This window comes from Electrophorus electricus, chromosome 14 (genome assembly GCF_041902795.1).
Source record: "Electrophorus electricus isolate QZ-2024a chromosome 14, ASM4190279v1, whole genome shotgun sequence".
Taxonomy (NCBI): domain Eukaryota; kingdom Metazoa; phylum Chordata; class Actinopteri; order Gymnotiformes; family Gymnotidae; genus Electrophorus; species Electrophorus electricus.
This window is the reverse complement of record NC_137510.1, coordinates 19,423,873-19,437,500: the sequence shown is the minus strand read 5'-3', so window position 1 is coordinate 19,437,500 and position 13,628 is coordinate 19,423,873. Positions and strand designations below refer to the sequence as shown.

The 13,628-nt window shown below is 38.7% G+C and overlaps 2 protein-coding genes across 2 annotated transcripts in view; one reads left to right on the top strand and one right to left on the bottom strand.

The window, feature by feature from the left end:
- Positions 1–5,152, bottom strand: part of ptpn2a (protein tyrosine phosphatase non-receptor type 2a) — a 5,465-nt gene extending 313 nt beyond the window's left edge. The window contains exons 1-9 of the mRNA XM_027023241.3: positions 4,794–5,152; positions 3,743–3,833; positions 3,446–3,546; positions 2,959–3,057; positions 2,707–2,844; positions 1,983–2,192; positions 1,662–1,823; positions 1,098–1,273; positions 1–430 (exon numbers count right to left, since the gene is read on the bottom strand). The exon at positions 1–430 is cut by the window's left edge and continues 313 nt beyond it. Coding sequence (XP_026879042.2) covers positions 238–430; positions 1,098–1,273; positions 1,662–1,823; positions 1,983–2,192; positions 2,707–2,844; positions 2,959–3,057; positions 3,446–3,546; positions 3,743–3,833; positions 4,794–4,847 — 1,224 coding nt within the window. The 5' untranslated portion in view covers positions 4,848–5,152 and the 3' untranslated portion in view covers positions 1–237. The remainder of the gene's footprint in view (positions 431–1,097; positions 1,274–1,661; positions 1,824–1,982; positions 2,193–2,706; positions 2,845–2,958; positions 3,058–3,445; positions 3,547–3,742; positions 3,834–4,793) is intronic.
- A 6,086-nt stretch (positions 5,153–11,238) lies between these two features.
- On the top strand, positions 11,239–12,246 carry LOC113585621 (protein Bouncer-like). The gene is made up of 3 exons (XM_027023209.3): positions 11,239–11,352; positions 11,666–11,776; positions 11,861–12,246. The coding sequence occupies exons 1-3, from the start codon at positions 11,295–11,297 to the stop codon at positions 12,067–12,069; spliced, it is 378 nt and encodes a 125-aa protein (XP_026879010.2). The 5' UTR covers positions 11,239–11,294; the 3' UTR covers positions 12,070–12,246.
- Positions 12,247–13,628: the final 1,382 nt, after the last annotated feature.

Genomic DNA, 13,628 nt, shown 5'->3' with positions numbered 1-13,628 from the left:
TAATTTACCCAAAGTTGAGTGTTTGAACAATAGTGGAATTACTAAAGTAATTACTGTAAATAAAGCATTCAAGGAATCAAGCAGATTGTCCCATTATAAATCTTTGCAGCAAAAATTACCCCTCAGGCAAGGAACGTCTAAGTATCCAAGTATATCATTGTCAGATAGCACTTTGACCTGCATCCCACAGTGAAATAAAAAGTCAGAGTGGAAAAATGTCTGTGTGGTGACATTGTGTCATTGGGAGAGAAAAGTCCAGCACAGGACCAGTCCCAGAGCAAGAGCAGCTCCTGCTCCCACATTTAGGAGAATGGGTCTCCAGTAGAGCCAGCTCTCCCTCTTCTTCTCTGCTTCACTCAGCTTCTGTTTCATCTGATGAAGTTTCTGTGCTGTGTTGGCTATCCTTTCATCACGATGCCGCTTACGCAACCTGGGGGGGGGTTGATTTGCTGTTACATTTAGTCAAATTGCCTTAGTGGTTTTTGTGGTATGATTGAATAGGTTATTTCCTGGAAAGCTAATAATTATGTTTTTCAGTGTGTAACCTTTTGGCCTTTTTTAAATAAAAATTAAAATGGGTTTAAAACCCCTGACAGAAAAGATTTTGATATCTGTATTCCAGCTAAAAGGTTTTGCATACATAGTAATGTAGTAATCACTACAAACATACTATATAAATGGCATTAAGAAACTACTTTTGCTAATTGCAGCAACGTTTTTTGGTGCTCACAGAAAACATGTTGATCAAGACATAGAGTCTCTTTACGAATTCATTTTATCTTTACCATGATTCATAGACAAATAACTTAAATCTGGATTTGAAGTATTTCAGTGCTAAGCCTTTCAGTACTTAGCCTCATGGTATGTGTGATTATTTGTGAGGATAACCAACTTCATTTGAACATTGCTATCTGAGAGGTGCACCACTGATTGTCCTGATTTTTTGATGCAGTGCTTTATATAGGCAACAATGTTCAATGGAGTCCCCCCCCCCCACTTATAAATAAATGTAGATGAGCAAGAGGCAGAATTCCTAAAGCTGAATGCCAACTATCGAACCAGAAGTCTCCGGAAAGCCCATGAGCACAGAAACCTACCTTTCTGGATTTATCTCCATTTGCTGTTCTTCCTTTAGCACCTCCATCTGATCGCCTTCTCTTCGTTCTTCCATCTGTCCATTCAGTTTATCTGGGGGTCTTGCTGTGTCATCGGGAACAGACCCCAGGTCAGTCTCTGGCTTTTTGTCCTCTTTAGACAGTTTCTGCCACTGTTCCTACAGCACAGAACAACAAATAAAACAACACTGCACTTGGTGTACTTGACTTGGAGGCCCACTTCAGGTCCCCTCCAAACAAAAACCTAGTTAAGTGTTTTCAAGAAGTGCTGTGCTCATCATATCAGAAGTGGGAGTTTACCACAGAGTATGTTTAAAAATCACTTACAGCTCAAAAAGGATGTTATTGGTACAGGCCTTTAAATAAGCTTTATAAGAACTAACAAAACAGATATTAGCATGTAAAAAGGTTTGGATAGGCTTTGCATGTAAAAATGTTATATTAAAATCAACTGAAAATCACAGTACAACTTCAATTAATCATTCATTATTTTAATTTAAGGAGTACTGTTTGTCCTTGCAAATTTGCTGATATCTATTATTCTACCTGCAGAGCTGAGTCCTCCAAGATGCATCTGGCCCCTTCCATGATAGCCATGTAAGAGAAACGAAGCTGGTCTGGGGTTTGGATCAGACCCATGCGATATTCCCTCATGCCCAAAAGGACTTTCTGCATATCCACAGATGAAGGGTCCTTCCTCTTATCCATCTACAGAATGGCAAAAACTTAATTTCTTGTCTAAAGTTAAACTTGTTTAAGACTAAAACAGATTGTAATAGAACAAAGAAAATAGTCACTACAGAAAATAGTCACTCAGCTTACTCAGAAGCAATAAAAATCAAGGTAGACATAAAGGAAGGGTCTTACCAGGACAAGGCAGGTATCGACCAATGAGAATGTCCCTGAACGTCCAATCCCTGCACTGCAGTGGACTACAGCTGGGCCGTTTTCAGGCTCCAGCGAGCCGGATTCTCGAACTTTGAACAAGAAATCGAGGAAAGACGCAGGGGACTCGGGCACACCAAAGTCCGGCCAAGAGGTATAATGAAAGTGGTAGATGTTTCTGCTCTCTTCAGCCTTAATGGAGCAATGGTGTTTATATTACAGTGAAAAACATTTTTTGAATATGGATAAAACCAATTCTAATATTGTAGTTCCTCCTAGTAGTACTGTAATTCCTCCATTGGTTTGGAGGAATTTAGTTAATACTGCCAACTGACCTTGTTGCTAGACAAAATTAGCCATCAATGCATCCACATGAGAAAAATAAGTTGCATATTCATGTAGTATTGTTCATTTGAATTTTCAGAATCACCCATTTACTTGATATCAAACCACAATCATTTGAACATTTCCTTTCCATGGTCCACACCATGTTTTTAACAGCCAGCTAGTTCTCTAGACTGATTTTGCAGCACAGAATCCTATTAAACAGCTAAACAGTGTGAAATATTAGCTTCATGAAAATAGAATTAAGCAGTGTTCTTACGAGAAATGGAACTGATATTAAAAAAGGAACGAGGGTCTGAAGTAGTTGCTCTACTACCAGCAGCAATGCTAAAGTACACAGTACCACATAAGAGCTGCTTACTTTGGTGTACTGAAGCTTCAGCACTCTTATTGTGTAATAAGATTTGATGTCTTCAGACAGCAGAGTCACCACAAACCCCGTGTCACTGAAGTTCATCTGTCGCTCGTCTTTAGAGGGCCAGTACTGTGCACATTTCTCCTGTTGAAGACAAAGTCTGATTGGGCTTGTGATTACTGTGGCCACTTTCACTTTTGGGAAAGCAAGAAACATGATCAATAAGGCATAAAAATAATGCAAGCAGCACTGACTTACTGATTCTTTCTCTATTACTCTGTTGAGCATGATGACCGCTTTAGACCGCTGTTCCCAGATCATTAACCAAAAGTGACCACAAGTATTCCTCAAAGGGCCCTGTGTGCCAAAGAAATCCCATGTCATTAAGTACATATACCACTGTTTTCAACAACAGATAGAGGAAAAACTAGTCCATTATAAGCAAGAAAAAAAATCCCATGGATATGAGGTGCTTGTTTATTGTTCATGTTGGAGACCAGGAGTCCTATTGAGCTGGGAATGTTACAGTAATAATTATTTTTACATATTACAGTAAAAGATTGAAGGCTCAAGTTCATTATTTTATTGTTACACCAACAACAAGCAGCAATACATTTATTAGGGTCATAATAAACTTAAAGCTGCTTCAGAGAAAAATATTTCAATGGAACAGTTCATGTTTAGAGAAATAGGTTCTCTGTGCAATTACAAATACGGTGCAATTATACAGCACGTTTTCTAATACCTGTGTCAGTATGTAGCTCCTTTGGGCATCCTCCATGGTTACCAGGCTTGCATTGATGTAGTCATTTTCTGAATTTTCTAATTTCACCCGACTGTGATCATCTATAAGAAGCTAAGTGTCACTAACAAAATCGAAACTTGAAATAATAATCAGAGCTAGTTATGCATTTAAAGACAGTGATCTTTAATAACTGTTGTAATTAAATTTTACAAAGGCGGCACACACATTCCATCTGTCACATTCATGGACAGACTAATAGTTCTGTATTGTACTACTTTGCATCTCCATGTTGCTTACATGGGCTGACATCCCTGTATCTGTTCCTGTTCCGATTTTCAGGAAACTTTGCCACTTTGAAAGAACACTCTTGCGACTGATGATTAATTTTCTAGAAAAACAAATGTAATTGATTTAACAAAAAACAATCAGTAATTGTTGCCAAAGTGTAATTATGTACATAATCATATTTACTGCTGAGCATAAGTAAACACCACGTATATTAGCAACCGAAATACTTAAGGCAGCAAGTTTACATGTTGACGTAATCTGACAGCAAATAATTTCCTAACAGTAATCAGAAACGCTGTGAATCAAAAATAATTCTAAGCGAAAGACGGGCCTTCGGAGGATTTCTCCAACAACGCTGACGTTAGATTAATTCTCGAGAACTAGCAGACCTTCAGCTCAGCCCCGTCAGTCACACAATTCCTAAGAAATCCGTGTCAGTTCTCAGAAATCATATTAATGCAAGCACGTTTCACAGAAAGCCTGTGAGGTTTAGTTATGGCAGCTCTGTCTGCTACCGTAACAGCCATTCTGAGAATTACCACTGCAGCTGGCTAGTTTGCTGTATACTACTTAACTAGCGTTTATATAGTACTTGACCTAACATGCTCACATTTCCCTGAAGTTGTTAAAATGATCTCCTCTCACACCGCAATTGATGAGTGGCGGTAACATATCAAGACAACGTAGCTACCTAGCTTGCTAATTCGATATCACTGGTTGGACATTTCACGGGTAAATGTACACAGCGTGATGTCTGAGGAGAACACAATACACTTATGCATCTTAAACAATCTGTCAAAATTATATAACTGGAATTATGGCAGTTCAGTATCTGGCATTAAAGATTACCTAGCCAGCTAGCAGCACTTAACCCTTTCTAGGTATAAAGCGCATGCGCATATCTAGCTGACAGCTAGGCTAACCGTATGCTAGCTAGGTTAGCTAACTTAGCTAACCGAGCTAGTCTTTATCATTCTGTTTAATTATGTGACTAGCTGGACAATTGGATCTAACTTAATATGACATATAATTCCACACTGAAAAATCTCGGTTAACTTACATTGTAAAGATTTTGCCACTGCCCAGGTGAATCCTCGAACTCCTCCTGGTCCATTTCAGTCAGGTTAGTCAGTCATCAAAAAGCTAGTATCGAATTCTGCCCAGCATAAAGCGTTCAGCGTTCCCCGTTTAGAAATAGCTGCAAGATTAAACCAGTTTAAGGGGCCACGCATTGCTAGCTACATTACCTGGTCCCAGTCAAAGAGGATAAAAAGGTTCTGGAGGTCCCATACGTCCACCACTTCCGTAGTTCAAATTAAAATGAGGCAACTGAACGCTCCCACCCCAGGTCCACAAGTTTTACACGGGGACGTTTCGCGACTGCGGCTAAACTATCCGCGCTTTAGAGATTCACAGTCAAGTCATCAGTGCGTTAAAGCCTAATGCGTCTATATGCTTGATATTACGGTATTTCGCTGCTCACCGCAAATTAACGTTCCCTAAGCGAAGAAAAACAGACGTTCGTATTTTTTTAAGAGCTATGGCGTTGACACGCACTATTATTGCATTTCTAAGTACAAAATATAGTTTATCTGATTGAACTAGTTTACCTGCTAACACCAGGTTCAAATTTGAAAAGATTCCACTGTACCAGTTTTTTTTTTAATAAATTAATATTGTATCTTTCAAGTCTTGAAAGAAATTGACATTCAAGTCATTGTATCGTGTTTAATGCCCATTTCATTCAGAAAATGTATGATTACATATTTATCTGAGTTTTCCCATGATGCCAAAACAATTCCACTACCACCAAAGAGTGGTAGCTTTTGCCTATCAACACTGCAAGTTTAGGCAGATTTTACTGTGCCGTTTTTTCAAAAATCCATATTAAAGTCCTAATATTGTTAATGGGGCTTAGAGACAGTATGATTATACATTTCTCAAAAATTCCCCTAATTTCTATTAAATGGCAAAGCAATTCCACTACCACCAAGGTGTTAGCCCTTGGCTATCACCATGTATGTATGGACAGATTCTACTGTATAATTCTTTCATAAATCCGTGTTAAAGTCATACTACCTTTAAGGGAATTAATATACTCATTTCATATGGGCTGGTTTTGGTTATCTATTTCTCGGAAATTTCCCATAATGTCAAAACAATCCCACTACCACAAAGAGTGGTAGTGCTTGGCTATCAACAGTATCTATCAAATTCTACTGTAACATTTTAATATTGATATTATTAGACATGGAATGTTGAATCAAGAACCACCTTTTTTCTTAATATACTCTTACTATAATCTCTTTCAAGAACCGTACAGCACTTTAGTAGTACTTTTTATCTTCTTTCTGGAATAGCAAGGACTCTTTTAAACACAAAGCAACATAAAAGAAGGCACCTGACACCACACAGAAACATAGAAAGTTCTCAGCAGCTGGCCTCTCACACCACAGGATGACGGCCTCCTCAGGAAGTAGAGTTGGCTCTGGCCCCTCTTGTACAGCTTGTCCACATCCCCTTCCCATACACCCTTGTTACACAGATGTAACTTGTAGGTGTTCACCATCTCAAAGTTCTTGCCATGGATAGTGGAGTCCTAATTTGCCAGACATCCACCACAAGCACTTTTATCTTCCTGGTGTTTAGTTAGAGATGGTTGTGCTGACACCAGTCCAAAAAGTTGTTCACAGCACTCAGCTTCTCTCTCATCAGGGGCTGCAGGATGGTGCTGAAGGCCCAAGAGAAGCTAAAGAACATCAATCTCAAAGTGCTCCCTGTCATCTCCAGTGTGAGTAGGTTTGTGTAGAAGGTAGATCTTGGTATCTTCAACCCCCACATGTGGCTGATGTGTCCTGAGGTGACAAGCCTCTCCAGTGACTTCATGCAGTGTGTAGTGAAGGATAGACTACAAATTATTCCCCTGATGAAACTTTGACCTGGTCAAAGAGGGACTCTTTCTCACCCCCAAACCACAGACCAGAACCAGTACTCGCTGGTGCTTTGAGGTTGAGCAACAAAGCCATAAATTCCATCAGACTCAAATCGCTACCAGGACAACCAACATTTATCACCCCACAGATTCACAAAGTAACAACTTGCCATTTAATCTTCTATAATGTCAAATGATAATCAATCAGTAATGTATGGTTATTTTAATATAATCTCCAAACTGTGACATTTGCTCCTGTTATTTTATAAGTATCTGTTGTCACATTACATTCTGTTCATTATGTGTTCCTTATTATTTACATTATTCACCCAGATTACTTCATTTGTATGTTGCTTACCTCATGCATGTGGTAAACAAATTGTTACTTACTGTTTGTGTTCACCAGATTAGCCAATTAGACAATTAGACAATATTTTAAACTTAATAGTTTGTAACTTCTAGAGATTGCTCTGCATTTCCCAGGGTTTGTTTACAAATTCCACTCTAAGACCTGGAGGCAGAAATGGGTATTAATGTACGATTTTCTTTGTTTTTCTTTAGTTCCTTTATAGTTGATTCGTGGTGGATCCTACGTATTCCTATGTCCTAGAGAAATCCCTCTCTCCCATTGCAGGAAGGAAAGCTTTTGAATATTCATGCCCTGTCCTCAACATATACCTGAAAATAGGGGGGCACCTTCTAGGAGGTCAGACAAAGGCTCTGTTTTTTTATCTTCTGAACCAAGTCAATAACCTCTTGCTAAACTGTCATAGAAACTCGAATCCAGGCCACCTTAGTCTGTTTACTATACTTTAACACCACACTTCTTTTGTTTCTTTTGTTTATTGTCGACTAGCTTCTTATTGTTAGCTTGTGTTCGTCGGAATCTGCTTACCCTGGCATATGTCGAGTAAACTAGCCTAGATGGGTTGATTAAAAATGGAGTTCCATTGTACTGCTGGTAATGAACCCCAAACTACAGCTTTGGAGGGACCTGCTCGCGAAGGTCTGTGGATGTTTTAGCCAGCTCAGAAGGTCCAATTCCTCAGTCTAAGAACCATGGTCTCCTCACCATCATCGTATTCCATCACTCTCAGAGTCACTTGAATGACTTCAAGGAACAGCGAACTCTCTCTCTTAGAGCCATTGGACAATTTCTAAGAAAGGAAGCAACTTTCACTGCTATTTAGGCAGTTGAACGAAAGACTGACCTTAAATTCTATCATCCTGAATTTAAACAGACAATTCCTCAATCACTCTACGGATGATCCAATGGAACATATGAATGCCTCTCCAGACGGTTTGACAAAGTCGAATGCCAGCGAGTCGTAAGAACCAACAGTTCCCTCACATGTTACCAGTTTGGTAGCAATAGTAACTTTAGTGTTTATTAATCAAATTAGATGAGTAAACTCTTTCCCATCACCAGCATCACTCCTAATAAGCTCCCCGTTTCACTGTTCACAACAGCTATCTTTCTCTCCTGATCTTCATGTTAGACGGTAGGCATACTTTCATTATGAATTTGCTGATTACTAAGTTTCATTTGTTGGTCTTGTTGATCGATAAGTAGATTGCCCGGTTAGTTACTCCCATAGGTTGCTTATCTCTATTCTTTTCTTTATTAGCTTAGTTAGCTACCTGTATCCATCACAAATTGTTTGTTTTAAATATATAGCATTTAGCTGATACATTTATCCAAAGCAACTTATAATTATGACTGAGTACAACTTGAGCATTAAAGGACTTACTCAGGGGCCCAACAGTGGCAGCTTGGCGGGGCTCAAACCCATAACCTTCCAATTACAAGTCAAGCACCTTGACCACTGAGCTACCCCTTAGATGGCTTATGTTGTTAGACTAAGATCAAGTGATTCTAGTGAACTAGCCACTCATGGTCATTAATACCTTCTTAGTCAATGATTGTTGCACATGTTTATCCTATGTCTGCATATTCAATAAATATACCTTGGTTATTATGTCTGTGAGCCAAGAGTGGTATTATAGTGTTTGGTAGATGAGAAATAATCACATATTGATCAGTAACTTTCATGAGTTGAGACTGAATTATTAGTCATTAATAAATGAATTAAAATTAATACATTTTCACTGTTAATCAATTAAATTGATCAACTGTAACTGACAATTCATTAAAAGTATTAACATTGCTACAAGTGTAATGTCATTGCTACAGATCTGAAATCATTCAGTTCCTTGGAGTGTCTGGTCTTTGGTAGTGGAAATATCAAGATGTCTTTCAAAGCACTGGGATCCTCAGCTGCAGTGAGCCTGCTGATTGCATGGCAGTTTATAGCCTGACATGCTCGTTCTATTCTATACCTCTTTCTGTTTTCTTCCCATAGCCCTCCTTAATCTCTCTATTTCTTACCTTCAGTTCCTTCTGGATACTCCACATGCTATCCACTTTCCCTTCCCTAAAGGTCCTCTTCTTCTTCTTCTTCTTCTTCTCCTTCTTCTTCTTCTTCTTCTTCTTCTTCAGCAGGGCCTTCAGGTCGCCATTGATCCTGTGTTTGTTGTTAGCAAACCAACAGGCAGCCTTATATGGCACTGCATTATCCACACAGATGTTTCTGTAGTCTGTTATACAGTTTGTCAGAATATCCAATGTCATTAGCATGGAGTTCACAGAGAGTGCCCCAGTTAGTTTTTCTAAAGCAGTCCTTCCGGACATCCATAGCCTCAGCAGACCACTTCCTGTCTAACTCGGTCACTGTGGGTTGCCTCAGTACAATCCCCCAGTGGTGGAAGTGCAGTTGAGCTTTACGCTTCACTGGCACTGGCATATAGCAAGACCAGTGTCCTGTTTTCCATGGTGGGGCAACTGACATACTAGTGGAATGTTGGTAGAATGCAGGAGAGACTGGCATAGGTGGATCCAAACTTGTATTAATTCAGCAAAATAGCTAACCAAAATCAACTTATATGAAATGAGTATAGTAATTTGCCTAAGGTAGTATGATTTAACTTGGTTTTATGAATACATGATACAGTACTTCCAAAAACTGCACTCTTTGATAGCCAAGGGATACTACTTTTATGTGGTAGAGGAATTGTTTAGGCATTATGTGAAATTGCAGAGAAACAGATAACCAAAATCAACCCATATGAAATGAGTATACTAATTCGTAGTATGGTTTTAATACATATTTATGAAAGAATTGTACAGCAGAATCTGCGTGTCAACACAGCTCTTCAAAAAATACGAAAGTATTTTTGTCTTTGCTTAGAGAGCGTTGGTTTGCGGTGAGCAGTATAATACCGTATTATCATGCATACAAACGCGTTCAGGTTTAACGGACTGATGACTTGACCGTGAATCGCTAAATCGCTGAAGGCTTGACCGTGTTTCACGAAGGTCAGCATATGACTAATCCAACCACATATCTTTGTATGAACGATGTTGTAAATTCGGTTCCGGAACAGCATTGAATTATTCTAGATTCAGTCTGACAAAACTAGGAATGCTACGAGCAGCGGAACATATTTGTGTTACTTCAGTTATCACAAATGAGAAAATTGATGCACCTACAACTCTGGCTGCTCAATTTCTGCAGGGGATTAAAGGGCACTGGTATTCTAAAATATTTTACCAGCATTTCATGAACTATTTTTTATGTTCACATCTATCGTGAAAAGGCAATTATCCTCGGAATGTATAGATGTATATGTTAATGTCTTGTTTTAATAAATGAAAGCATTCTGTTTGAAGCATTGGTTGCACAGAATGAAATAGCTCTATCCAATACGTCATGTTTCTTTGAAAACCATATGTAAGCCTACTTTTCTGAACTTTTTACTACCTCTCTTTAACTACAGGAAACTGCAGTTACTATCCATGGGTATATTCATACTGCATTATTTATACATGCTTTGTGTGTGTGTATGTGTGTGCGCGCGCTTGAATTGTGCTATCGTTGTCACTATTAATTTCTTCAACCAACAACCTATATGGATATGATCCAAAATTTTAAATGTACATTGATAAATCGTTACCAAATTCTTCTGAAATGATAGTAGGTGCTGTATATCATATATTAATAAAATAAAGTTCTGTTAACCCAGTTTTTGTTGCTCAAACGTGTACTAGAATATAGTTTTCTGTAGCATTTAAGATGATTTTGTACAATACCATGATCATTTTCCCTCATGTAACGCTTGTTATATAGGCTTATTTTAAATCTCTTTATGGCGTGAAGCAAGGAAGCTCAGACTGAGAATTCTATAAATTGTACATATTTTTCGTTGTTTAATTTATGACAGTAGTTTTAGGGTTCAGTAAAAAACCACTCTATCACCACTGTGAAACAAACCAAAAAGTGTTATAATCATTCTGTTTTGTTTACAACATTACGCTAACCTTTGTATGATCTTATTAGCCCAAAGTTTAAGGTTCACGTGTTAGTCATAGCAGTGCACGTGATTGCCATAGCCTAACTAATGAGATAACGGGTTTATCCATTGGTCCTACTAAATAATTATGCAAATTAAACCCATATATATTTGCACACATTGGGGGGGCTTTGATTGAATGGGGTTTTTCCCCCCTCCTAAACAGCAAAGAGGGCTTTCTGATCCGATAGACGTGTTTGTTTTTGCGCTGACTTAAATATGAGTGTAATTATTTCTGTTCTTTGTGTGGTGCTAATGGCTACTGTATCATGTTCAGGTAAGCGAATCCCTTTTGGTTCTGTTGGTAACTAATTTGACTTCAATGAAAATAAATACGCTTGTGTACCTGTATTTAAATGAACAAATCAGCTTGACCAACTTGCAGCGTGACGCAAGAAATTAACATTCCTATGCAGCGTATAGATTTATACCCTTTAGACACTCGCAAGTGGTAAGTCGTGCAAACAGTGATTCTTAATACTGCACCCCCAAAGTCCTGATTAAGAATTCTAATAAAATCAGAACATGCACCATTGTAACTGAGGTGGACTGTAATCCCACAGCTATAACTAACTGACTGTCTGTTTTAGAACAAACACTTGAGTGCTTTCAGTGTACTCTTGGATTCTGGGATATGTGTTTCACCACCAAAGTAAACTGCAGTGTTGGAGATCAGTGTTTTGTTGGAACTGGCAAGGCAGGTAAGTGCCACTTGATCTCTGACTGTTCTGTGAGCACTGGAACCTGCAGACCTGTATGTCTTGGCTGACTGTGTTGCTCTTCAGCCTCTGTCCTGGATGTAAAGATGCTGGGCTGCCTTCCTGAAGAGGGATGCAACAAGACCATGACCATTGAGTTCCCTGCAAACAAGACTGTCTACACCATGAATATGCAGTGCTGTAATGAGAGTTACTGCAATGGTGGCCCTGCTGTTCTTTTGCCATCATTCACTGTGATTGCTCTAACTGTTGGCCAGACAATAGATGTGTTATGACTTTTAGATGTTCAGGATTCTCTTGCTTGCTCTGAGGTTTTGCTGCTTCACCTTTTGATGCATTTTTAAAAAAATTTGGATTACAGAATGAATAGGACACGTATGTTTTGGGTATCTGTCAACTTGTTTAGAATTACTGAAATTTGATGTAATGGCTTGTTTAAATAAAAATGTGTAATTGAGCTCCATTTTGTTGGTGGGATTTTTTTTTTTTTTAAGCACTCATGACTTGCAACGAAAAATTGGTTTGCCAAGACTTTCTGGCTGAAGTATGGGTTTTGCAAAAGCAGTGGTCCTTCACTATGGCTCAGGGACCACTGTAAAATGGACAGTATCCGGAGTCCAGACTCGTGAAAAACTGAGGGCCTGCACTTCAGAGCACTGGAATTCATCTCGGACGCATTGCTTGCTTTGAAGTACTTCAGCAGCACCACCTACTGGACAAACTTGACAAGTCTTTGGCAATCGTTTAAATGGTTTGGTCTACTGCAGCATGTTTGGATGTTTCAAATTGCAACTTGGTAGTCAGTGAGGATTAACTTTTTAGTTTTACAGCTGGGCTGAAACAAGACTTGGGTATGGATTGTGTTGCAAGTACATGCAAACTAAAAATTATTTACACAAATATCTTCCCCACCCCAGCAGATTGCCTCATTACTGGTGTCTTTTAATGAAAATCACAAATGGATTGGGTGTCTGTTCAGTTGTAGGATATTGAACACCCTGCAATAAATCTATATACAATCTGCAGATTATTGCATGCAGTACTAGAAAAGCTACTCTGACAGTTTTGGGAGTGGCCAGCTATAAATAGGCTCTCTTCTGTGTGGCAGCTGTGGGATGGTGGGCATTTGTCCCATGCCATTTTCTTAAAGTTGAATCATGACAGCAGTAATGTTTGGTCTACAGTCACTAGGAAATGACTTTACAGCAACCTTAAACTCCATACAGTGCATTATGATGGCATACTCACCTATGTTTAATGATTCTTTTTCTTTACAGATCATCTGCTAGTTTATATGGTCCAAATGGCAAAACTTGTGCTTTAACTTAAACTGAAATTTCCTTACACCATGAAAATGCATAAGATTTCAATTTCATAAGATAGGGCAGCTCCAGTTGGGGTATTTGACCTAGATATAGCACTCCTGTAGCTCACCTGGTAGAGCAGGTAAAGAAAAATGCTACCAAGATCATGGGTGTGCTTATCATGGACCGCAAGTGCTGTCATACTAATGTGTCTGGCCTAATTGTGCTGTCATCCTGGATCACAGGTGTTGTCCTTTGTTGCCCAGAGGCCCTGATGCAACTCTAGTAGTTCCACTATAAACTGGTATGCATATATATATATATATATAGATGACATAATGACAACTGTCCTTGATTCTTGACTAAATGGTAAATACTGTCATGTAGATAGCAATAAATAATTGAATTTTAAATGGTAAAAACAGCTTGCACTGCATTTTCTAATCAAAGAAAATTAAACGTGATTATTTACAAAACTGGTATGTCAAAAAACACTAGGCTCTATACCGTGGTAAATTATGATGTATAAG

Excerpts from the sequence above, each read along its gene's own strand:
- LOC113585621 (XM_027023209.3), top strand. The coding sequence starts at position 11,295 with ATGAGTGTAATTATTTCTGTTCTTTGTGTGGTGCTAATGGCTACTGTA. Across the intron at positions 11,353-11,665 it reads GGCTACTGTATCATGTTCAG|AACAAACACTTGAGTGCTTT; the intron begins GTAAGCGAATCC and ends TGTCTGTTTTAG. Across the intron at positions 11,777-11,860 it reads TGTTGGAACTGGCAAGGCAG|CCTCTGTCCTGGATGTAAAG; the intron begins GTAAGTGCCACT and ends GTTGCTCTTCAG.